At 58.4% G+C, this 22158-nt stretch overlaps 1 protein-coding gene across 7 annotated transcripts in view; it reads left to right on the top strand.

Annotated features, from left to right (window-relative positions):
- Positions 1 to 769: 769 nt before the first annotated feature.
- Positions 770 to 22158, top strand: part of SRCIN1 (SRC kinase signaling inhibitor 1) — a 68679-nt gene continuing 47290 nt past the window's right edge. For 2 of the 7 annotated variants that reach the window (XM_059046555.2, XM_067020617.1), the window contains exons 1-2: positions 775 to 1047; positions 9399 to 9461. In XM_059046555.2, the coding sequence (XP_058902538.2) occupies positions 924 to 1047; positions 9399 to 9461 (187 nt within the window). In that variant the 5' untranslated portion in view covers positions 775 to 923. Of the gene's footprint in view, positions 1048 to 9398; positions 9462 to 22158 lie in introns of all 7 variants that reach the window. The other 5 variants (XM_067020614.1, XM_067020616.1, XM_067020615.1 and 2 more) reach the window with 5 other exon arrangements.

Raw genomic sequence — 22158 nt, 5'->3', positions numbered from 1 at the left:
AGGTGTGTGGGGGGCAGGGGACCGCGGCGCTCCGGGCTTGGGAGAATGACCGGGGCGAGAGGAGTGCTGGGACCAGAGAGGGGGTCCTGCATTGGCGAGGCTGGAGACCGGGTGGGGAGGGCCTCGTGAGGCCCGGTGAAGGGTGCCCGAAGGGTTAAAATTTAAAGGGGTTTATGTGGAGCGGGGAGGGAGGGAGAAAAGGGGAAGGGGGATGGATGGTGGGGAGAGTGGGGGAGGGGAGTGGTCCATCCGAGGTGGAGGACGAGGAGGATGCAGGGGGAGGCGAAGGGGATGGAGAAGTGGTGGGAGCATTAAAGGCCTCTTTCCCCCATGTCCCAGAATGGGATGCACGCCCTTGGATGGTGGTGGTAGGCGCTTTGCGCCCGCCCCCCAGGGAAGGAAGAGGATTAGTGTATTCTGGGGTTGGTTGTGTTGCCAGGATACAAGCCTGTATTCCCCGCACCCCCTTCCCCAGTCACCTCGAGGCCCTAGCCCTGGAGACCTGGGAGTCTAGGCAGCAGTTGCAGACTGGGGGACCCGCTCCCCGCTAGGCAGGCGGGAGGGGGAGGGGTTGGGGAGGGACCATTTGATCTTAAGCCCTCCCCTTGCAGAGGCCAGAGGGCAGGGGAGGGCGCCCCCAGCTGGGGAGAGCATCTAGGGTGAATGAGGAAGTAGGGACTGCCGGAGGAGGCTGAGCGGCAGAGGGCGGGGCTGGGGAGGGGCCGCGCTAACCCCCCCTCCCCTCCCACGCACCCCTTTGCTACGTCAGAAGCTCCCTGGCCAGCTCCGAGTCCTGTCGGTGGGGGCAGCAGGATGCTGGTGGAAGCAGAGGGGGCCGGCCGGGTGCCTCCGCAGCTCGGCTGGCAGGGCCCGGCGGGGTGTGTGCAGCTGCTGGTGCAAGCTCCCCCGCCCCACCCCTCCCCATGCAGCCCTGGCAGTGCCTCCGGCGCTTTGCCCTGGCCTGGTGGGAGAGGACAGCGGAGGGCAGCGCCCGATCTTCCAGGGAGGAGGCTGGACCGAGGGACCCCGGGGGCCGAGGGGAGCCAGGTGAGCAAGAACAGGGAGTGTGCGAGGAGGAGATCCTGGACTGCCAGTCCTTCGTCCCAAATACGAGGGAACCAGGATCTCTTGCAGCCCCCAACTTTAGGAGAAGTGGGTTCCTGGCTGGAGCTTTTCAGAAGATGTTGGAACTGCTGTCGTTTTGGGGAGGGGGAAACAGATAAGGGCTGGGAGTCGGGGGTAGATGACCAGACTTCCAGGCTTGTGGGTCTGAATATTCCTTGGTGTTGGGTTTGAGCACCTTGGGGTGGGGATAGGATGCCTTCTTTCCAACTCTGGATATCTTGGTCTGGGTGACCTTGAGCCAACTGCTTTGCTGTCTAACTCTGTGCCTCAGTTTCTCTCATTCCCTTCCCTATCCTTCTTGCTGGTCTTAAAGAATTGGTGATGCATTTGATGGAGACTGTCACCGTGGAAATGTGGGGCTTTGTCATTGGTGGCAGCTGTGATGGTGGTGGTTGCTGGCATGGTTGCGCGTGTGTACGTATGTGGGGGGCAGTTATGGTTTCCGTGTGAGGTCTTTTGCTGGTTTTAGTTGATGTTGGGCCCACTGTGGGCAAGTGTCAGGGTCTGGCATTCATACAGGAAGGAAGACTCCAGGCAAGCTGGGAGTTGTTGGGGCAGAGACTTAGCTGGTGGCCTAGTGTAGAAGCAAGGGATGGAGCATAAAAGGAGGGGGCTCCAAGAATAAGATTCCCCCCTCCACCCAGACTGCTGGGCACCCAGGCACCATTGGCAGCAAGTGCAAAGGCTTTGCCCTGGCTTCCTGCCACTGCGCCTTGGGGACAAGAGGGTCTTTGTCCAGTGCTCCCCCCACCCCTGCTCCTTCCGCCCTTACCATGTTGGCCAGTTCTCTGTGATGACCCTCAGGGCCAGGATGGAGATGCAGGTCCCCCATGTGCTCTGAAGATCTGGAAGAAGCAACTGTGGTCTCAGGCAGTGCTGAGTGGAGACGGGGAGCTCTTCTAGGGGAAGGGTCCCTGGGAATGAACCATTGGCAGGTTTGCTCCTACCGCATGCTTTCTGCTTGCCTCCTTGCCTAACGCAGAGGGGATGGGGTCTGGGGTCTTCAGGGCCTGATTCCTGCTGGGAATCCAGGGTTCCATGTTTCTTAAATATGTACAGGGCAGAGTTGGGTGCTGTGATGCAGAGCCTCAGATGATCTCTCTCTTTCTCTCTCTCTCTGGCCAGGGACCCACCCTGGAAAAAAGGTTTAATTAGAACCATTGATTCCTTCTTTGGCTGTGAGCATCAATCTCACCGGTTTGGTCAGAGCTGGGGGTGATGGTGGCACGGCTGCCATCTGCCTAGTTCGAACCTTGGCTTTCTCTGACAAAACCCAAGCTTAGGAGGGAGGAGGCTGGGCTCTTTGAAGTACCAGATCTGTTTTAGCCCCATCTCCACCCCAGGTTAGGTCTTGGGGAAAGAAGGGAAACGAGGTTGAGGATTTGACCTGAGGGAGCTGTGTTTGGGGTTTAAGGATCATCCTGAGTAGTGGGCCTGGGGCTCAGGAATGGAGGGGCAGCTTGGTTGGAAGGGTGGGCAGGCAGAGAGTTCAGGGGAAGGATCTGGAGCTTCCCATTAAAGCTTTGCTTTCGAGGAATCCCAAGCACTTATCTCCTCCAAGCCCTGGCAAGGAGATCCGATTTCTTCCTTAGTTTGTGTCTTTGAGGCCCAGAGAGGGACAGAGACTGTCTCAGAGGCCCAGTGGGCCTGGGTCTAGCCTTTGAGCCTGGCTTCCTGACCGAGTGGCCCCTGCCTAGGCACAGAGAACGAAGGATGAGGCTCCAGGCAGCCTCCGATCTGGTCTCTGGGTTTGGTGGGAGGTGGGGGACAGATTGTGCCCCCGCCCCAAGCCCCAGCTGCCCGTCGTGGGTGGGCTGGTGCAGGTGCAGGCTTCAATGAGCCACTCAGATGCTCTTTGAAGAATCTCTTGTTGGCTTCCTAGGGCCCATTCGAGCAAAGATAATAAAAATCTGGCCGTCAGCGGGTTTGAGGGCTGCACTTGCTTCCCCTTCTTTCATTCCCAGCTCTGAAAAGCAGAGATGAAGGCTTTGGATTTGGCTGGGAAGCAGTGCTTGCCTGGCCCGAGGGAGGGAGGGAAGGAGAGCGGGAGGGAGGCAGAAGAGGGAGGGCTGATTTGCTGGCAGCCGGGGGGGATTTGCTGGGGAGCTGGGCAGAGGGGCAGGGACCTGGTCCCCTACTCTTGCCAGGCAGCCTCGGGCCTTGATGGGGCTCCTATGCCCCTCGCCCAGGCTCCAGCCTTGTCCTTCGGCTCCACCGCTCCCACGTTCCCCCCGCTGCTCCTCAGAGCCCCCCACTTTCTTCCCCCTGATGTCCCCATCCCTGCCCCTCCATTTCTCTCTCTCTGCCCTTCCCGCTGTCTCTCCTCTTTGTCTCCCCCTCCTGCTCCTTAGTCTCCCCTTTTCTGTCTGTCTGCCCCCTCATACCTGTCTCTCTTCCTTCCTTAGCATCTGTCCTGCTTTCTAGGACTGTCTGGAAGGTTAAGAAGCCAAGTTGGTTGGAGGGAGGGGAGGAGCTGCAGCCACGGAAGGGGCCAGCCTGAGTTGACTGTTATGGTCTGTCAGGTGACATAGTCATCAGAATCCAGGCGGAAGAGGGCTGCTGAGCACTTAGAGATGTGTATGTAGTGAGGGCGCCATCTCCCTCCCCGCACACAGCGGGCACCTTGCCCTGACATTGGGCTTCAGACACTCAGGTTCTCCTGCCACCTCCTACTGCTTGGCTGCCGGAAACCAATGCCTTCGGCCTCTGGCCCCTCCACACCTCTGGTGGCCCACTGTCCCAGGCATCATCGCCTCCCTTGCCCATGGTTCCCCCACACCCACTACCCAGGCTCACAGGGGGAAGGGAAGGGTCCAAGGGAACCCCTACAGGCCCTGTGACCCCTTCACCGTCTTGTAAGCCCCCCCACATGGAAGACAAGACTGTCATGGAAAGAGCATTGGCCCGAGTAAAGAGACCTCGTTAGGATCCTGCCTCAGCGCCCAAATGTCCGAGTGACCTTGAGCAAGTCCCTTCCTGGCAAGGGCCTCTTTTCTCACCTGTGAAATGAGGGGGCACAGGCTGGCTCCTCTCCAAGGTCTCTTCTGACATTCCACCGTTGTTGTGTCTCTCTTCTGGGTGATTTGCATATGCTTTGCATATATCAATGATGCCTGCTTGAAGGGGGAGGGTGCCGCCCACGGGGACCAGAGTCCCACCCACCACTCCAATTCCCCTTGCCCATTGGCCCAGGCTGTCACTGCTGGAATCTCCCAGAGGGATGGAAGCCGGGTGAGGCCTGAGAATTCCCTGGGGAGGTGGCTCCTGTGCTCCAGCCGAGAGGCAGGATGGGGGGATAGCCCTAGTGGAGGGGACCCCTACCCTCGTCACTCCTGCTCCAGAAAGTCCAAACAGTGAAACCAAGTGGGTGTGAATTCACTACAGTTGCCTGTGGCTACCACGGGGTGTGTGAAACCCCAGTGAGCCTGGCAGAGGGGTCAGGGTCTGAGCACCTCTAGATGCCAGGAGCTTAGCTAGGTGTAAGAGGTGTAAGAGTCCCTCCTCTGGCTTCAGCTGCGAGACAGGCAGCTTCACAGTCCAGGACAAATCCTGCCGTCTTGTGCCCTGCCCACTTCTGCTCAGGCCCCTGGGCTCTGGGTATGTGTGGGTTGGAACTTGGACCTGAGAGATGGTCACTGAGAACAGGATCATTGCATGTCTGGGCCCTGCCTGGCCAGCACACCACAGGTGAGGCGCGGTGCTCCCTGCAAGGGTCAAGGGAAACTGCTGCCCGCAGTTCTGCACCCACCTCCGTCTACCCCGACTGATCTCACGGGCCTTCTCCCCTGCCACCTGGTATGTGCTCTGTGTCTGGCACAGGGCGGTGCGCTGCATCCCAGCCCCCAGCCTGCCTCATTTCCTTTCACCCCCATAATACTCATCACATGGGGCAAGACCTGGGTAAAGGTTGGCAGCCAGGAGAAGATAAGGTGGGCCACTGAGTAAGTAAGGTGAGGATTTCTGAAGACAGGAGCAAAAGTCCCCTCCACCGGGGACGGGGCCAGAGGAAACGCAGCAAGAGGGATCAAGTTTAGATTTAGTCTCAGGGAGGAACTGACCCGGGGGGCAGTTTAGTTTCTGACCACGGAATTGTTGTGAAACTTAAATAATAGATGAAAATGTCCAGCACAGTGCCTGACACATGATAAACAGTCAATAAATGGTATGGGGAGGGAATGGATGTCTCTGAACCCAGAGGAGACCCTCCCCTAACCCTGAGATGCAGGATTTTGCAGGAGATGAAGAGTCAGAAGGACCATTCCCAGAAGAGCTGTTTTTCCCACACTCAGGCGGCCGCTTCCCCACCGCAGCCCTCATGCCCCACACACGCACTGGGCTCAGGGCCCAGCCACCCTGGGATACCCTGCCCTCATCCTCTCTGCTGCCTGTGGGCAGACAGAAGGGTCTAGAGGCGGGGAATCCTGTTCTTCTCCCCCTCCCCCAGTCTTTGCACAGGACAGCTTGAGAGGAAACAGGCCCACGCTGCAGCAGGAGGAATCGAGGTTAGACGGGAAGGAAACCTCCAGGTGCGTGAAGGGTGGCTGCTCCGAGGTGGTGTTTTTGCATCTCTTACCTCAGTGATAGGTGTCTGTGAGCGCAAGTAAGCTAGTGTTGTACCGAGGGGCAGGGGACTGGTTGGCATGACCTTTAAGATGACCTTCGGGATATCGGAAGGAACTTGGTAGATCCAGTTTAATCTCTTGTGGCTGTAGTGGTTGGCGAAGTGCAGGGGCCCGTGATGAAGAGGAGTTCAGAGCTGCTGGGGAAGAGGAGGTTACAGCCGAAGTCAGTCTTTGATCCCCCAGGGCAGAGAAGTCAAGTGCAGGGTAAAGAGCAAGCTTTGGAATGGTGTCAGGTTGCCTGCCTCCCCTACTGCTGTGTGACATTAGGCAAGTTAGTTGTGCCCTCTGGTTTTCAGTGTCCTCGGTGTGAGAAAAGGGTGGAATTAGAGAATCTCTAAAGTCCCTTCCAGCTGTCACAGGTTCTACCCACCTCCTCTCTCCTGAGATAATATATGCCTCGCCACACAGACGGTGGGAATAATACTACCCAGCTCCAGCTAAACCAAGAAAAATGGAGATTTGGCCCAAGAGAACATTGGTGCTTTTGTGCGCCTGCATACGCCTTACAAACAGTCCCTTCTGCTCTGAAGGCACATCTTGCCTAAATCTGTCCTCAGCCCAGAAGATGGATAAGCGAGAGGCTACAGGATTCAGCTACCGTCTGTTTTCCTCCCACCCCAGAAAAAAAAGGCTTTGCAGCACTCCGTTCCAACCAGGGACTATAATCCAGTCCATGTTTTCCTCTGTGGAGGCACTGCCAGCTGGTGGCTCGTCTCCCCCACAACCTTTTCCTGGTTCCCCGTAGCCTCAGCCACCTGGCCCAGTTGCCTGCATATCCCGGAATGGAGTAGCACTGAGACTGGGAAGGAGCTGGGTTTTCACACGCCTGCCTTCCTCACTTCTGCCAACCTCCTCATCCCAGCACCCTGGTCTCTTTTCCACCCCAGTCACAGAACATGCTGGAGACCCCAGACTCAGGGACCCACAGGGGGCCCCCCAGATCCAGAGACCCCCACAGAGTGGCCCTAAGCTGGAGATGTTTGTGCAGAGCCTAGGAGGCAGAGAGGGTGTGTGTCCTGCTGGCTCCTTCCACCCCAGGGGGGCTGATAATTGCAGACACAGCAGGCATCTGTGGCGTCACCCCAGGCACCAGCAGCTGCCTCACTGAGGAAGAATTAACGGTCCCAGTTTATTGGGAAGGCATTCCAGGGCTCACTGAAGCCCTTGCAGATACACCCGGGTCTCTGTGCCTCCTCTCCGGGGCTGTCCCCTGCCTAGTCCGTCCCCTCCCAGTGGCCAGGCTGGCCTGGTGAGTCCCCATTCTTGTCTCAGCATTCTTCTAAGTTGAAAGTTGGGACTCTGAGGGAAAGCCAGGGCTGTTTGGACTGACAACGACTCTCGCTTTGCTGCCCCTGACATTTTAGGCTCTCTCTCCCTAGCGTGGGTGCTTGGGGGGGGATTTCCGGATGTTAAAACAAGAAGAGACCTTTGAGGGGCTTCCTGGAGCCTCTTCTGTGACGGAGGCTGGAGAGTAGGAAAGGGGCTCCCGGAGAGGCAGCAGTCACTTAAAGATGAAGCTTGGGGGGCTTCCCTGGTGGCGCAGTGGTTGAGAGTCCGCCTGCCGATGCAGGGGACGCGGGTTCGTGCCCCGGTCCGGGAAGATCCCACATGCCGCGGAGCGGCTGGGCCCGTGAGCCGTGGCCGCTGAGCCTGCGCGTCCGGAGCCTGTGCTCCGCAACGGGAGAGGCCACAACAGCGAGAGGCCCATGTACCGCAAAAAAAAAAAAAAAAAAAAAAAAAAATACAGATGAAGCTTGGGAGAAGCCACTTCTCCTGAACCCAGCAGCTCATCCCCCACCCCTGATCCCTGGTCCATTTGCAGCCTAAGGTTAGAATTATCTGCTTCCCACTCCTAGGATGAGGCAGAAAGAAACTGAAGTGAAGCCTCTGCTCCACTTATTGTCCGTAAAGAATAGTTCATGCTGGAGCATGGGATGGAAAGAGGTTAGACTTGAGGCAGAACTTCCCAGCGGGCACTGAATGGGAGCCAGCCAAAGGCTTGGGAGGATGGATGGGAAGCAGTTCAGCTCAGGGGTCGAGAGCTCAGGCTCTGGAGTCGGACAGATCTGGGCTGGCATCCCAGCCCCGTGACTCACTCGCTGTGTGGTTTTGGGCAAGTCACCTCACATCTCTGAAGCTTAGTTTCCTCATCTGTAAATTGGGGCTGCTAACCGTGGTTCCCTCACAAGGTGGGTACCAGGATTAAATGAGGTAATTTAGGCGGAGCTCCTGGCACATTGTGAACTTTCACTAAATAATAACGTCTTTGTCGCCATCCTCCTCCTCACTGTCCAGTTGAATGAACGAATGGGTGGCTGTTCTTCCAGGAAAAAGAGACATATGTGAGAAAACCTCTTATCTAAAACCCAGATTCTCACCCCGGCCGGTCTGGGGCTGGACCCCTGGAGCTTCCACTTAAGGCTGGTGGTGAGAGGGGAGCTAGGCCTCTTGAGTCTTCATGTCCCCACCTGATGCCCCTCTGTCCACCTGCCCCTTCTGTGCCCCACCCCCACCCCACTGCTTTGTCCAGGAAGCCCTCTGGGGCTACATATGTTAGTGAACATTCTTGATTTCTTCCCCCAGTCAATGTCCCAACATCTGGGTACAACAGCTGCTTCTCCCCAGGATGCCTATGTCTTGGGTAATCGGTGGGAAAATTGGAAACATCAGATTGGCAGGGGGCTCTGAGGATGCTTGCAGCCAGACGTGATGTGGGTGTGGATGGGTCTGAGACGGCCAGTGAGGGCTGGGCCCCAGAGGGTGCCCGGCCCACAGTGTCTCCGCGCAGGAAGGGTCCTAATGCCCCGCACCCCAGGATGAAAGGCAGCAGGCAGGCGTTGGGGCACAAGGGAGGTAGAGTACATTTGGAAGGACCTCCTGCAGAGTGAGAGCGAGGCAGCATGCCGGACACCTGAGGGGGGCCCTGCCCTGGCAGTTTGAGGAGTGGGTGAACGCGGGGGGCAGGAGCTGGGCACAGGGCTTCGGGCAAACCCCTATCACGGCAAGAGTGTGTGCGCGCGCGTGTCGGGTGTGAAGTACCCCTGTCTCCTCTGTTGTGGGCAGAGAAGGGGGGCCTTCCTCGGGGTTAGGGGGTGAGTGGAGCAGATGGGGGTCTCTTGGGCTGGGAGGGGGTGGTCAGCAGAGCAATGAAGGCAGGCCTCTCTGACTCTGAACCCACCAGTCTTCCAGAATGAGGCGATCTTGGCTGGGGGAGGCAGATGGGGGTCTTGTGTGGACCCCAGTAAAGAACCTGCCCCCGTTTCTGGGAGGAGAACCAGGCCTGGCTTGCTGGCTGTCTATCCTGGGGACCCCACTCTGGGGACCCCCTTGTTTTCTGTGTTGTCCTGCTGTCTGTCCTCCTGTCTGTCTCCCACCCGTGTCTGCCCCTTCAGCCCCTGCTCTTCCTCCGACACCCAGTGTCCGTCCTGCCTGCCCCCCAGCCCTCAGTGACCCCCCCCCCGAAGGGACAACTCCTAATGCTCTGCTTTGCTCTGTCCCCGTCCCCTCCTCCCCCAAGGCCCAAGGCTCGAGGCCCCTGCCGGGCCCATCCCACTTGGGGAGCCCTGTCCCAGCCCCTTCCTCTCTTCAGCTCCTCTCCTCCAGCTCTGGGCATTCATTCACGACTTTCCTCCTTTCCTGTCCCTCACCCAGGGCTCCAGCGTGCAGCAGGAGGGAAGCCTCCAGGACTCTGTTCCCTCTGTTTAAAGTCTCCAGGTTGGTAAGCCAGGAGGGGGGCCTCTCCCCACCATCCTGCCACCCACTGCTCCCTAGCTGGTGCCTCTCCCCAGCCTCGGGGGCCAGAAACGGGGGAGGGGGCTATCCCTGGGGGGCCCAGGCCTTTGCCAGGGGAGGGGGCAGCAGAGACCTGACTCTGGGGAGGGCACCTTGCCTGGCCGAGAATGTGTCCGTGTGTGCACGTGTGTGCATGAGTTAGTGTGCGCGAACAAACACGTGTGCATGTATATGTGTGTGCTGGCTGCAAAGCTCCGTACAGTGGGGCTGGGGAGGGAGAAGGAGGCGGGAGCCCTCTGTCGAGGGGACAGATGGCCTGGGAGAGGGGGTCAGGAGCAAGGGGCCCTTCTTGTGGGGGGGGGGCAGCCCATATTCTAGCGTCGACCAGAGGGGGGCGATGGGAGAAGATGGGACCACATCGACCTCAGTATAGCTTCGTTGAGTTTATAGGCACTTGTAACCCTGTGATTGCATTTTCATTTATTCAATCGTTTATTCATTCATCCATCCATTCCTTCCTTCTTTAATTCAATACAGATTTATTGAACACCTTCTCTGTGCCAGGCACTGGTCTAGGCTCAGAGGCCAACAGTGACCAAGACAGCGAAGTTTCTTTCATTGCTTACGTGGTGAGCAGAGAGAGGTTAAGGGGTTGGCTGAATGCACTGGCTGTGGGGCCTGGGGCTGTGGCCTGGCTGGCTGTGTGGAAAGGGCTGTGACCCTCTGTCCACTGATGCCCCATCCGCCCCTGCTCCCCCTGCTGGCAGCTGCTCTGCACTTCATGGCCCTGTAGAGTGTCCCCTGACCCAATGGCACTCCTCTCCTATAGTGTGTCCCTGCCAAGCAGGCAGTGACTGAGGTCCCAAGTCCCCGTGAGCCTGGGGACTGTGGGCAGCATTGGTGGGCCAGAGCTGGGGCCACTTCAAGAGGGCCTCTGGGAACCCACCTCTCACTTCCGTGCCCAGGACCAGCAGCCTGGAGCACTGGACTTGAGAGTCAGTCTGATCTGGGTTCAAAGGCTCACATAAGCCATGTGCTAGCTGTGTGGCCTTGGACAAGCCACTCTCCCTCTCTGAGCCTCAGTGTCCTTGCCTGTAAAATGGCAGCCTTGTTGAGAAGAATACAGGAAAAGCAACAGCAGCTGGACCAGAGCCCAGCCCACAGCACGGGAAGCCCAATTGCTGGTTCCCTTTCTGCACCTCCCCCAGCCCCTCCCTGGGGCTGAGCAGGCTATACCCTGGGTATCAGCTGTGTGCTGCCCCTGTCCGGCCTTGGGAGAGGGGCTGCAGAGTCCCTGCCTTGGCTGTTTGCAGGCTTCACATCCTCCAGCCCTTCTCCAGCTCTCTGGAGGATGCTTCGGGCCCAATCCGGGCGGGCACATGGGGGAAGCAGCCCTCCTTGCCACTGTGGCTGCCGATGCCTTGATGGCTTTTTAATAACTGCTCGGAGACAATCTGTAGAGTGCTCACTTGTCTGCCTCTTAATTAAAATTACCATTTTCCTAAAAGAGTAACGATGCCGCTCTCCTCCCTCCCCCCACCCCCCTCGGTGGCTGCTGCCAGGAGAAGGCAGGAGTGACTTGAAACTGCAGACTTTCCCCTCCACCCAGGTCCTGGTCACACAGGCCACGCCCCCCCTTCCCCACACAAATGGCAGAGGGGCCGAGGCTCAGGGGCAGGGAACCAGGGAGGGGGCCTGAATGCCCCCCTCTTTCACTTACCCTCTTCTGGAATACTCCCAGAGGCAGGGAGCTCAGTCCTTTCCCAGACTCACTTTTTACATCTGTAAAGAGCCAGAGTGGGGCTGTGTTCCTCTCCATGGGGCCAGGGAAGTGACTCAGTGACTTACTTGGGACAGCAGATGCTGCTTGTGAGGCAAGGGAACATGGTCTTACATCGTAGCTCCACCAGCAAGACCCACCTAGGAAATGTTCTGGAGGAGAGGGAGGCACTGCAGCCTGGGGCCCGGAGATCCAGCACTAGGAAGGACCCCTTGAGATGCCTCTGTCTCCATCAGCTCCCAGTGGCCCTCGCCTTTCCCTCTGTGACCCTCTGCTTCTGTGCCTCCTCTTCCAGGAACACCCTCCCTTTGTCACCTCCCACTTCGGCTCCTCCCTGAAGTGCCCCTCCCTGACCACCTCCAGGCTCGCCCCCTGAGCTCCCGTGGCTCTGTCAAATCTCTCGTGGCATCGGTTCTGGACATAACTGAGCCTCCTAGTTCACGTTTGCTTCTGGGGCAGCAAATTCAGTGCTTTCAGGGGCTGGAAATGAGTGAAGCAGTGGACGAGGACAATAAGGAATGGTGAGGACTGCGCTACTCTACAGGAGTAGAATGCCTGTGTTCCTTAAAGGCATTAAAATTCAAAGAAACAAAACAAAGCACCACCAGCTAAACAAAATGCCTGTGCCCCAGTAAGGCCCCAGCGTGGTCTTTGCTAAACTGCGATTCATTTATCTTGGCATCTTCATATTGCCCAGTGCATAGCAGGTGTGTCCTCGTTGTTTGTTGAGTGAATACATGATCGTCCATATGTCAGGCACTGTGCTAGATACTTAACATATTTATTTCTTCTCTTCTTCCCAAGGTAAGCACTATTTTCCCCATTTTGCCATTAGAGAAACTGACATCCAGAACAGTTAAACGACTTGTTCAAAGTCACACTTAATGGGAAGGAGCATTTTGTGATTTGAGCCTTGGCGTGCTGTGTCCTACTTGCTCTCTTTGGTCGTGGGCATGCCTATGTGTGACACAGGGCATATGCATTCAGTACCTGGCCTGGCTAACAGGGAGCACTGGTGTGGCTAGTGGCCACCTTGTTGACATGCGTTGTGCACCTGTGGGGAGGTAGGGTTGAAGGAAGTGAGGGCTGCAGAGGCGGGGAGGGAGCAGACGCCCCTCACCCCAGCACACCCCTCCTCCATCAGCTTCCGGTCCCATCCCAGCCGCCTGGGGATGGCGGCGTGGTGACAGGTGCCGAGCTGCCGAGATGACAGCACTGCTGATTCCCCCATAATTACTGTCTGATGAGATGCCAGAATTAGCCACCATGCGAGCATGGGATGCAGATATGGGGCAGAGTGCTGGGAAGCAGCTGGGGGTAAGGGAGCCTCTCCTTCCAGTCCTGGGGCCCTCTGGCAGTAGGGCAGAGTTTGGTGAGGAGGAAGTAGGTTAACAAGCAGGAAGCACTGTGTGGTTAATATGCATCGGATGTTATCGTGTGGGCTGTGGTTTTCCAGTCCTCAGAGTGGCTGGACATACCCCCGAGATGGCTGGCTTCCAGACAGGGTATCAAGGACCTCAGGCCACTAAGCAGAGAATTATGGGCAGAGCAGCCTGCCCACTCAGACTCCTGGACAGACGCTTTGGTGCTTGTAGCTGGGATATGCCTGGCTGGGGCTGTCAGGGGCATAGTTGCGAGGAAGGGGCTAAGACCCAGAGCAGACTCCTGGAATCACATTAGCATGGCCAGGCAGCAGAAGGCAGAGGGAACTGCCTAGGAGCCGACAGGTTGCCAGCAGAGTCCTCCGTCCCAGGCAGGAGGTGACAGGTTGGCCCTGAGGCCCAAGGTCAGGGGAGGCCTGAGAGTTAAGAGCAGGAGGTAAGGAAGGTACGTTCTGGTCCCAGAGCAGGGTTGAGTATGCCCTGGCATTTGTTTCCCCTGGCACACATGCTGGGGGCAGGAGGAGGGCTGGTGAGAACAGAAGCAGAGAGGGGTCATCTGGGCTGCTCAGACCTTCTCTGGACCATTGGAGCAGTTTTGAAGGCCACCAGCTCAAAGCGGTGGTGACGACATGGGGCTGACCCAACAGAGGGCAGTGCACATGGCCCGGGGCTGAAGCCAGGCCACAGAAGGAAGGACTTGAGGTCTTGGGCTCAGGAGAGAAGATTCGGGTTCGGGAGCCTTCATTCTGCCCTGAAGGGAGAAGTAATCATGCCCTGCCCCTGGACCCCTCTGAGGGCCATGGGCACAGACTCTGGCTCTTTTTAAGGAAGGAGGAGTTCCACAAGGTAATTGGTGCCTTAGATGTAATGAGCTGTCTGTTTCTGGAGGAATCCAAGTCCTGGATGGCTGGCGTTCCCGAAATAGGACTTGCAGTTCTGTGTCGGCACAGCCTGTGACAGGGGTTGGGGGGACTCAGTACCAAACTAAGGTATGAGGGGAGGGCTGTGGAAAGGCAGGACCCCCTTCCCAGCCTGGGCTTCTGTGGCCCTGGGGCAGCTCTGCTCCCTGTCCCTCCTTGTCTCTCAGCTACGCGCTGGGGAAGGGTCCCCACCCTTCCGGTGTGAGCTCTCCCCCAAAAGGATGGGATTGAGGGTCTCTGTGCTTCTCTGGGGAGGGGCCTGTTCGAGTGTTCCCTTTTTAGGGAGTTGGACAGACTGAGGGGACATAAGGGGCTCTGGCCCAGTGGCTCAGACAAAGACGCAGGGATGCCTTGGCGGCAGAATCAGCGTCTTGCTCAGGGGTAGCAGGGTGTAGAGGAGAGAAAGGGGATCCGGGCTGAGAACCCCACAGTCGAGACCAGGCTCCTCCACTTGCCAACTCTGACCATGGACAAGTCACCCCTTCTTGAGCCTCAGCTTTCTCACCTGTAAAATGGGGGAGAGCAACCTCACGAGGTGACTCAGAACTGAATGAATAGAGGCTATCAGAGCCCCTTGTGGGCTGTCATGAGAGTGTGCTTGGTTGAGGGGTGGGTATCAAGAGTGCTGTCATTCATGGCTGGTCCGTTTTCCCCACAGCATCCAGCAAGCCTGGTGCTGAGTTTAAACCTCATCACTCCAGATGGACGGATGGATTTAACTGAGACGAGAAGGGTGGAGTCTTCAAGTCTTTTGCAGAGGGAAGGGGAGACTGTTTATTCCTCCCCTGCCTTCCAGTTCGTGCTCCACCTTCCTGCATCCTGCTCTGGTGGGACAGTTCAGGTTCGGCAACAGGGAGAACTGAAAGATGCCCCTGGAATCTGATCGGGCTTCCCAGGTCAGTCTGGACCCAGCAGTCAGGCAGGAAACTCTGAGTCTCCTCCTCCCTTCTCTGGGTTCCCCCATCTTCCATCCTCCAGAGTCTTTCCTGGTGCTAACCTTAGCATCCCTAGGGAGGGAACATAAGGGACGCAGATTTGGCTGTTCCGTTTCCGGTTGGCTTGCAGGGCAGTAGAGTAATTGATCTGTGAGGTGAGGGCTGAAACTTGCAGCCCAGAAGCCCTATCCTTCACCCTCCGGCAGCAGGTGGAAGGGGGTGCAAGGCCCGCCGGCCCCTTGTCCTGGTGCAGGAGGCTGAGCACCTGTACAGGGAGACAAGGGCTGGGGGTGCGAGGTCCAGGACGGGCATCTCAGTCCTTGGCATTGCCTGGTTGGGTAAACATTGGTGCGAGTGGAGTGGCCTGTATTTGTAGACAAAATGTAAATGCTTTAGCAAGGAGACCCTGAACTTGACAAAGCAGGAGAGGGGCCAAGAAGTTGCCTCTCTGAGAAGGGGTAGCTGGACTCAGCATGGGCACATGGGGTCCCCAGTGTCTTTCACTCCAAGCTGGAGATGCATCGAGCTGGCACTTGAGGGAGCCCCCAGATGTACCGCAATCTGTTGAGGGGTTGTGAATGTATATGATGTGTGTGCATGGGCACAGCACCCTGTCTGTCCACGTAGCATCCAAGGTGGCATCTCTGCAGTGACCCAGTCCCAGCTGGGCCCATGTTGATGCCTGTGGTGGGTGCAGGGGAGGCCTTCGTGACTGGGCACACATTCGTGAGCCTGTGCTGGGCATGTGGGCGTGTACCATGGGGGCACAGGCATGACGATAGAAGTGTGATGAGCATAAGCCCGGTGGCCTGTGCTTGGAGTCCGGAGGCACCAGGACCCCGATCATCCTGGTGTCTGAGGGAGCCGTCTGGGTGCTGGGCTGTGGGCCTGGGAAGAGCCTGCTCGAGAGAGCCTGACCCCAGGAAGGGCAATGTCTCAGAGGAGGATGTGGAGGGGTACAGCAGGGCTGAGGCTCCTGTCCAACATTTGTGAGGCCCGCAATGAATCCTGGGTGTTGACAACACTTCCCTGTGGGGAGGTGGGGTGATGGGTGGGGCTTCCACCCCTCACCTCCAAGAGATTGGGGTCCCTCCCCCTGGGAACAGGATGCCTCCCTCTGGGCTTGCTTTCAGCCTGAGGCAGCTATAGGGGCGTGGTGAAGGTCCTTTTGCCCACACCTGCTGCCCTGGCCTTGGCACCCTGAGGCTCGAGCGCCCCCGAGGAGAGGAGGCTCACTGGCAGCCGCCCCTGAGCCGTGGCAGAGCTGAGAGGACAGGCGTCAGCCTCCCTCCCTTTCCACCCTCTCCTTCCCTTCCTCCCAGCCTGTGTTCCTCTCCGCTGCCTCTCCAAGGAGATGTGGGGCTGACAGGACACCTTCCCTGGGCACGTGACGGTGGAGACACCAGGAGGGAGCTAGCTTGTTAGCGAGGGCTGTGTGGGCACACGCCAGGGCTGTTCCCAGCTTTTCCAGTGACGGCTTCAGACTGGGGGTGATGTGCTCCCCTCTACATCCCCGCCCCTGCCCTTCCCGGGGAAGCCAATTAGCCAGATCTTCATTAGTGGCGAAAAATCCAGACCCTACCGTCCTGGGTTTGAGAAAACTCTGACTGTGGAGTGAAAGGGAATCGGGCGATTGGGCAGATCAGGAAGGAGCTGTCCCCCACCCGTTCCCTAGGCCGGTGCCTTCCTGCAGTGTACAACCCGCACGCCTGTTATCAGTTTAAAAACAAACAAACACAAAAAAAACAAATGAAAGGACTGAAGCTCGGAGGGGCTGCTGACCTGCTCAAGGTTACACAACTAGACAGTGGCAGAGCTGGGTTCGAACAGAGCTTTCTCACCTCCAAGTTGAGTGATTTTGGGTAATGCCATAGCTTTGCCGGCAGTTGGGGGAGGGTTGCAGGGAGAAGAGGGAGGGTCCTATATCTGAAATTCTGGGCAAGAGGCTGGCTTGTTGGCCCTTTTGCAGGAGAGGTGGGTCTTGTCTGAGGAGTATGGTCCGGACCCCACGTGGGCACCCTGGTTTCTGTGTGCCAAGCAGCCACTGGGCTGGGGTGGGCACCTGGGGGTACAGCTGGACTGCGACCCCCAGCTCTTCTCTCTTTGGGGCCAAGGGTGCTGCGACATCTTCCACCTCTCTGCTGATTCCTAAAGAGGCTGTTAGTCTCTGCCCGCCTGGGGCCTGGAGAGGGGCTCCCCTGGCAATTGCTTTCTGGGAAGTGGCAGACAGGTGTGGACAAGTCCTTGTCCCTGGGGCCCAGGGTTCCATTTCTGGCTCTGCTTCCAGCTCCCGTATGAATCGGTTCTCTCTCTCGGCCTCCGTTTCCTTCCCCCTGAAAGGCATTTGGCTGGAGGGAAAGCAGACGCAGGCAAGGCTTAGCGGAACAGTCTTGAGACATCACTCCTCTTTGCCTAAAAGTGAAGAACCGAAGGGAGGGAGGCCTCACCTCGCCAGGGTAGAGGGCTGCTGTGCTCTGTGCCCTGTGAACGTGGGGAGTCAGGGGGGAGAGGGCAGCAGGTAGAAGGAAGCAAGGACTCCAGGGCCACGGAGAGCCAGGGCAGCTGGCAGAGATGACACTGAGACCGAGCCTGGCATCTTTGACTGTCCCCGGGCCCCCATCCCACTCCTGAGAGGGCTTGTGAATCTCTTCACCCCACCTAATTCTGTCCTGCAAGACCACCCAGTGTGGGCGGAGTGGTATCTCTGCCATCAAGGAGGCCCCAGTCTGAGGAAGGAGACAAGCGCCTTACCCTGAGGGAGCTTCTGATCCAAAGAGGTAAACAGGGACCCGCCCCTCCCTAGTGCCCCTCAAAGAGGAGGCACAGGTCCTGCCAAGTCTGAGGGGGAGACAAGGCTCTGTCCTAGGCAAACCCCTAGTCTGATAGAGGAAACAGGGGCCCTGCTCTGGGGTGTCCCTAGTCTAAGGGGGGAGACAAAGGCTCCCAATCGGAGGGAGGAGGCCTGGGCCCCGCCCTGTGATGTGCCCAGATTCAGGGAAGAGGCTCTGCCCTGCAGGGGCTCCCAGTCTGAGCAAGTGGACAGAAGCTGCAGGACAGAGTCAGCCTGTGGACGGATGAGAAGCAAGAGCTGGCAGAGGAAGCATCTGGCCGGGGCAGTGCCCGCCCTATCCCCCGGGAGCCCAACTCTCTCTCTCTCTCTCTCTCTCTCAAATTCTCTCTCCCTGGGGAAAGCCCTAGAAGCTCTGCTGGGAGCAGCCAAGACCCAGGCAGGTGAGCTCTCCCTCCCCTAGCCCTGACTAGGTCCTTTAATTGATTCCGACTTGTTTACCAAGTGGCCTTTGGTGGGGTTTAAATCTGCGCAAATTGGCTCATCTTCTTCTGCCCGCGCAAATTGGCTCATCTTCTTCTGCCCGCATGAAGCTGTGACTGGCGGTGCCCTGCACCCTCCCCTGCCTCCTGGCTCCCTCCCGGGCTCTGTCGTCTCCGCCCCACTCCCCAGCTGGGTCTAGATGCCCAGCTTCCCTGGGGGCTGGGAGGTAGCAGGGCTCCCTGGACGTGGGGGTAGAAGAGTCCAGGGGGTCACAGGCCACAGTCCTCTTCCCCCTCTTCCCCCCCCAGCCTGGGGAAGGGAGTCCACACAGTGACTTGTTAACTCTCTCAGCCTCCCTGATTCTCAGTTTCCCTGCTGTACTGCCAGGAGAATCGACCCACCCCCGGCCGTCCTCCACGGTGGCTCTGTAGGTCAGTGCTGGGGGGTGGGGAGGGGGCATCCGTGTCACCAGCCAAGGACTACTCCGCCTCTGACGCCCTCTCGCCTTGCCCACCTTCCCCGACCACTGCGCTGCCTGGGTAGTGGTCCATCGTGGGGATGGGCTCCACCGGGCCTCTCCCCGCTTCTGGGTCCTCCCTCTCACACCTCAGGGACACAGGGAGCTGCCTTCCCTGGGGACCCAGTGATGACTTGCCTTGCTGCTGTGCTCCCAGGTTCCAGGGAGTCACCTTTGTTGACTAACCGTCACCCCCATGCTTTCAAGTCATTTCCCTTTCCTCCCAGGCCTCCCTTCCATGGGATCCCCTCCCCCTCTTCTCTGTCATCCCTCCCGGACCAGACAGGCTCTCCTGAGGGGGGCTGACCTTCAGGGCAGTGGGGCTGGGCTGGGGGCCTGGGGAAACACGGGGGCAGGAATGGAGGATCATGCCAGGAGCTGGACTTGAAGCCCTGTCCCTAATCCTCCGTGCGGCCACCTCCTCCCCTCCAACCCCCTTCCACCCCCCGCCCACCTCCACCTCTGAGGCTCTGGTTGGAGTGACAGGGAGACTCAGCAGGGTGCTGGGCATTAGCAGTTTGGGGGGATACGACACAGGAATGTTTACAGAAAGGCAATTGCCCGGAAAATGATTTCGGTTGCTATGGTATGGGGTGGAAAAGATGGCTTTACAAAATCGACACAGACGGGCTTCTGCTCCAAGGACCCACGGACAGACAGCGGACGGACTGAGGGGCATGGGCCCACAGGGCGCCCAGAGCCAGGGGCGCCCAAAGACCGAGGGGCCAGTTACTTCACGGGGTGGGGGGGGAGGTGGGGGTGAAGGGGTGATCCCTTCACCTTATTCAAGTTCCTGGAGCCTCTGCCAAGCTTGATCTTTGTCCTCTGGCCTCTGACCTCCCAGCACAGCGCACTTCCTGACTGCAGCAGCCGCCCACAGGATGGACTTGTCAGGCACAGTGGTGGCAGTCGCCTTGGGGCTCCCCCTGGGCGACCTGGGCTCCTCTTGCTTTGGCTGCAGACGGTGGGACTGGGGGAGCCTTGCACCGCATGTGTTCAAGTGTGTGTGTGTGTATCTGTGGGCAAGGCACTTTGGGTATGAACCAGGCCCCTTGCCCTGCCTGCGGACCTCACTGGGCTGTAGCCCCAGGGTCCTCTGTACTCCCTGAGTTGGTGCTCAGCCACCACCTCTGCCCGGGCAATGGATTGGGGGCGCACCTGTGAGGTCTCTCAGGTCCCCAGGGGAGGAGCCTTGTCCAGCCTCCCCGTCTCTGGGGAAAGGGAGCCACGGTCCTGAACTCCGGGTCCTCACAGCAGGCACCCCCGTGAGAGCCCTCTCTTCTCTGTAGCTCATAGCTTTGTTCTCCCCTCTACTTCCTCCCCTTCCTCTCTCTCCTTCCCTCTCCCTCGCCCTCTCCTCTTCTCCACTCTCTCTTCCTCTGAAGATGATGTCATGGGTGGATGTGGCCCAGTGACAGCCAGAGGACAGAGCCACTGGTGACAGCTGGGGTAAAGACGCCAGGTGGGGTGGGGCTGGACGGCTTATGAGAGAGTGTCACTGAATCCTTGGGATCTTAATTCTCATTTTGAGTTACAGTGATCTCATGTAAAAGAATGCAGTGAGGATAAAAATAAATTGGGCTCATAAATAAACGTGGAATTTGGAGTTGGTGGAACAAATAACAATGTCGCTCTCTTCCCGAGCACCTGCGCCTTTATCCGCAGCCGGCCACTTGGGGGCGCCCACTGCTCCCTGGTCATCGCAGCCTCTGGCGGGTTCACTTACTGGTTGCCCAGGCCAGAAAGGTTGAGCTGAGGGTGACCCGAGGCCGCCTTTCCCACTTTCCTTTTCCCTCATTCTGAGCTGGATTTCATCAGTCCCGGGCATCCTCCCTGCAGCTTGAATCTCTGACTTGAAAATTATAGTTGGCCTTGCACACTGAGGATACTTGGGGAGTTGGCAACCCCTCCCCAAGCCCCCATCCCTCAGGGACCTTCAGTCCCGGCGCCCCTTCCAGCAGTGTACCCCCGCTCTGCTTTCCCCTCCGGGGTCTCCCCACTTTCCCCCTGCCCTCAGAGCCCCCTGCCTCTGCCTCTCCACTACAGAGTCTTCCAATTCCCATGTCCCTGCCCCCGTAGAACCCAGTCCTGCTCACCCCCTCAAGGCCTCCCTGTCCCATCCGCCCCCATCCGCCACTCGCCACAAGACCCCCGCCCCTCACCAGCCCCTTACTGGTAAACAGCAAGCACCGATCCGCTCAGGACCACTGCTACCCAGAGCCTACTGCTTGCTAGATTGGAATCGATCTCCTGGGCTTCTCACTGGGCTGCTCGATCTGGGGAGGGTCAGGGTCACTCAAGACCTTAGTGGTGGCTAGAGCAGGAACAGGAGTCATGGGAAGGCTGTGCTGCTGTCTCGACAGCCCACGTGCCAGGCGTGTCTTTAATTCAAAGCCGTGTGCTTTCTCCTCATTATCTCGCCGGCTTCTCACCCAGTGCCCAGAAGCAGGGTTTAGAGGTGGACATCCCCCTTTTACAGATTAGTACCCTCAGGCTCCAAAAGGGAAGAGGCTTGTTGATCGAATGGGTAACTAAAGGAATGGCTAACCCGGGGCCCCTCAGGGAAGGAGCTGACTCTAAACCCAGGGTGTCTCTGGCCTGTGTTTTTTTTTCTCCCAATGTTCTGACTTCAAGAGCCCAGGGCTGGCTCACATAAATTCATGCCTGAGCCCTCAGAGCCCCCCAAGGGCCTCTTTCTCCCAAGGGCAACAGGATGGACCCCCCCAACCCAGAATCCCAGGCCAGTTGTCCCGGTCCACTGGGGCCCCAGAGTGGAGAGAAATCTGCACAGAGCACCGAGCAGGGAGCTAGAACTCATGGGTTACGCGGGTACCTCCCCTCTTTCCCTGAGCCTAGCTTCTCTGTTAAACAAAGCCAAAGATCTTGAAGGTTCTTAAACAGATTCTAAAGCTTTTCAAATCAAAGCCCCACCTCCCCTCAGAGATAGCAGATTGTCTCTCCTACCCCCTCCTGTCTCTCTGCCACCCCCTAGAATCCAGCTCCTGTCTCACCCATGACCCCGGCCGCTGCCCATGCCCAGGCACCTGAGGGGTGAGCCCTGACTTGGAGGAGACAGGGAGGAGCTGGTCCTTGCTACACTCTCTGTTCGGGCCTGCTCAGCAGCTCTCTCCCCACCGCTGCTGCCCACCTTTGTGAGATTTATGGGGCTGTAGTCACCCACTGTCTGGAGCCTCCGCCTCCCCGCTGCGCGCTCCAGCAGCCGGGACCCCTCCCTGCCAGACCCGCCTCGCCCCTTTAATCGACCTGGGAGAGCCTGGGTGACCCCAGACCTCCCCACAGTGCCTGCTTCTCTCAGGCTGGCATACTGCTTGTCCTGCTCCGGATGCACGGAGGCTCCGCCGCACCCCGCCCCAGGAGCCAGGGAAAGAAGTGCTGGCATGGCGGGTGAGAGTGGGCCATGAGCATCTCTTCTGGGTCCAGGAGGGTGGAAGGGCAGGAGGGCAGATGTGAACTGGAGACCTTTCCCAGTGCACCTATATGTGCCCAGAGCCCTAGGAGGCACGGCGAGCCTGGCTGGCTGGCACTGGAGAGGGCCCTCTGGCTCAGGCAGGGCTCAGGCTGGTCTCTAGAGCTGGGCTTCCAGCAGCCAGGCCTTGGGCTGAGTCTGCCCCAGCCTAGGCAAAGGGAGGACTACGGAGTGCCCAGGGCACTTGGCCAGGGAGGGTCTCCTCCTGCTCAGTTGTGCCCCATGAGGTTGCAGACCTCCAGCAGGTGGTAAGGGTGAATGGAAGAGAGAGTTTAAGGGTCATGGGAGGCAGCCCCCTGACTCCGGTTGGGGCTATTTCTCCTGTGCCCAGAGCAACCCCTATTCCAGCTCTTCTTCTTCTTGATGATGATCAGGTCACTCCCTTTC

Source organism: Kogia breviceps, chromosome 19, assembly GCF_026419965.1.
Source record: "Kogia breviceps isolate mKogBre1 chromosome 19, mKogBre1 haplotype 1, whole genome shotgun sequence".
In the NCBI taxonomy this organism is placed as follows: Eukaryota; Metazoa; Chordata; class Mammalia; order Artiodactyla; family Physeteridae; genus Kogia; species Kogia breviceps.
Note: the sequence above shows the minus strand (reverse complement) of the source record. Positions and strands in the feature narration are given on the sequence as shown.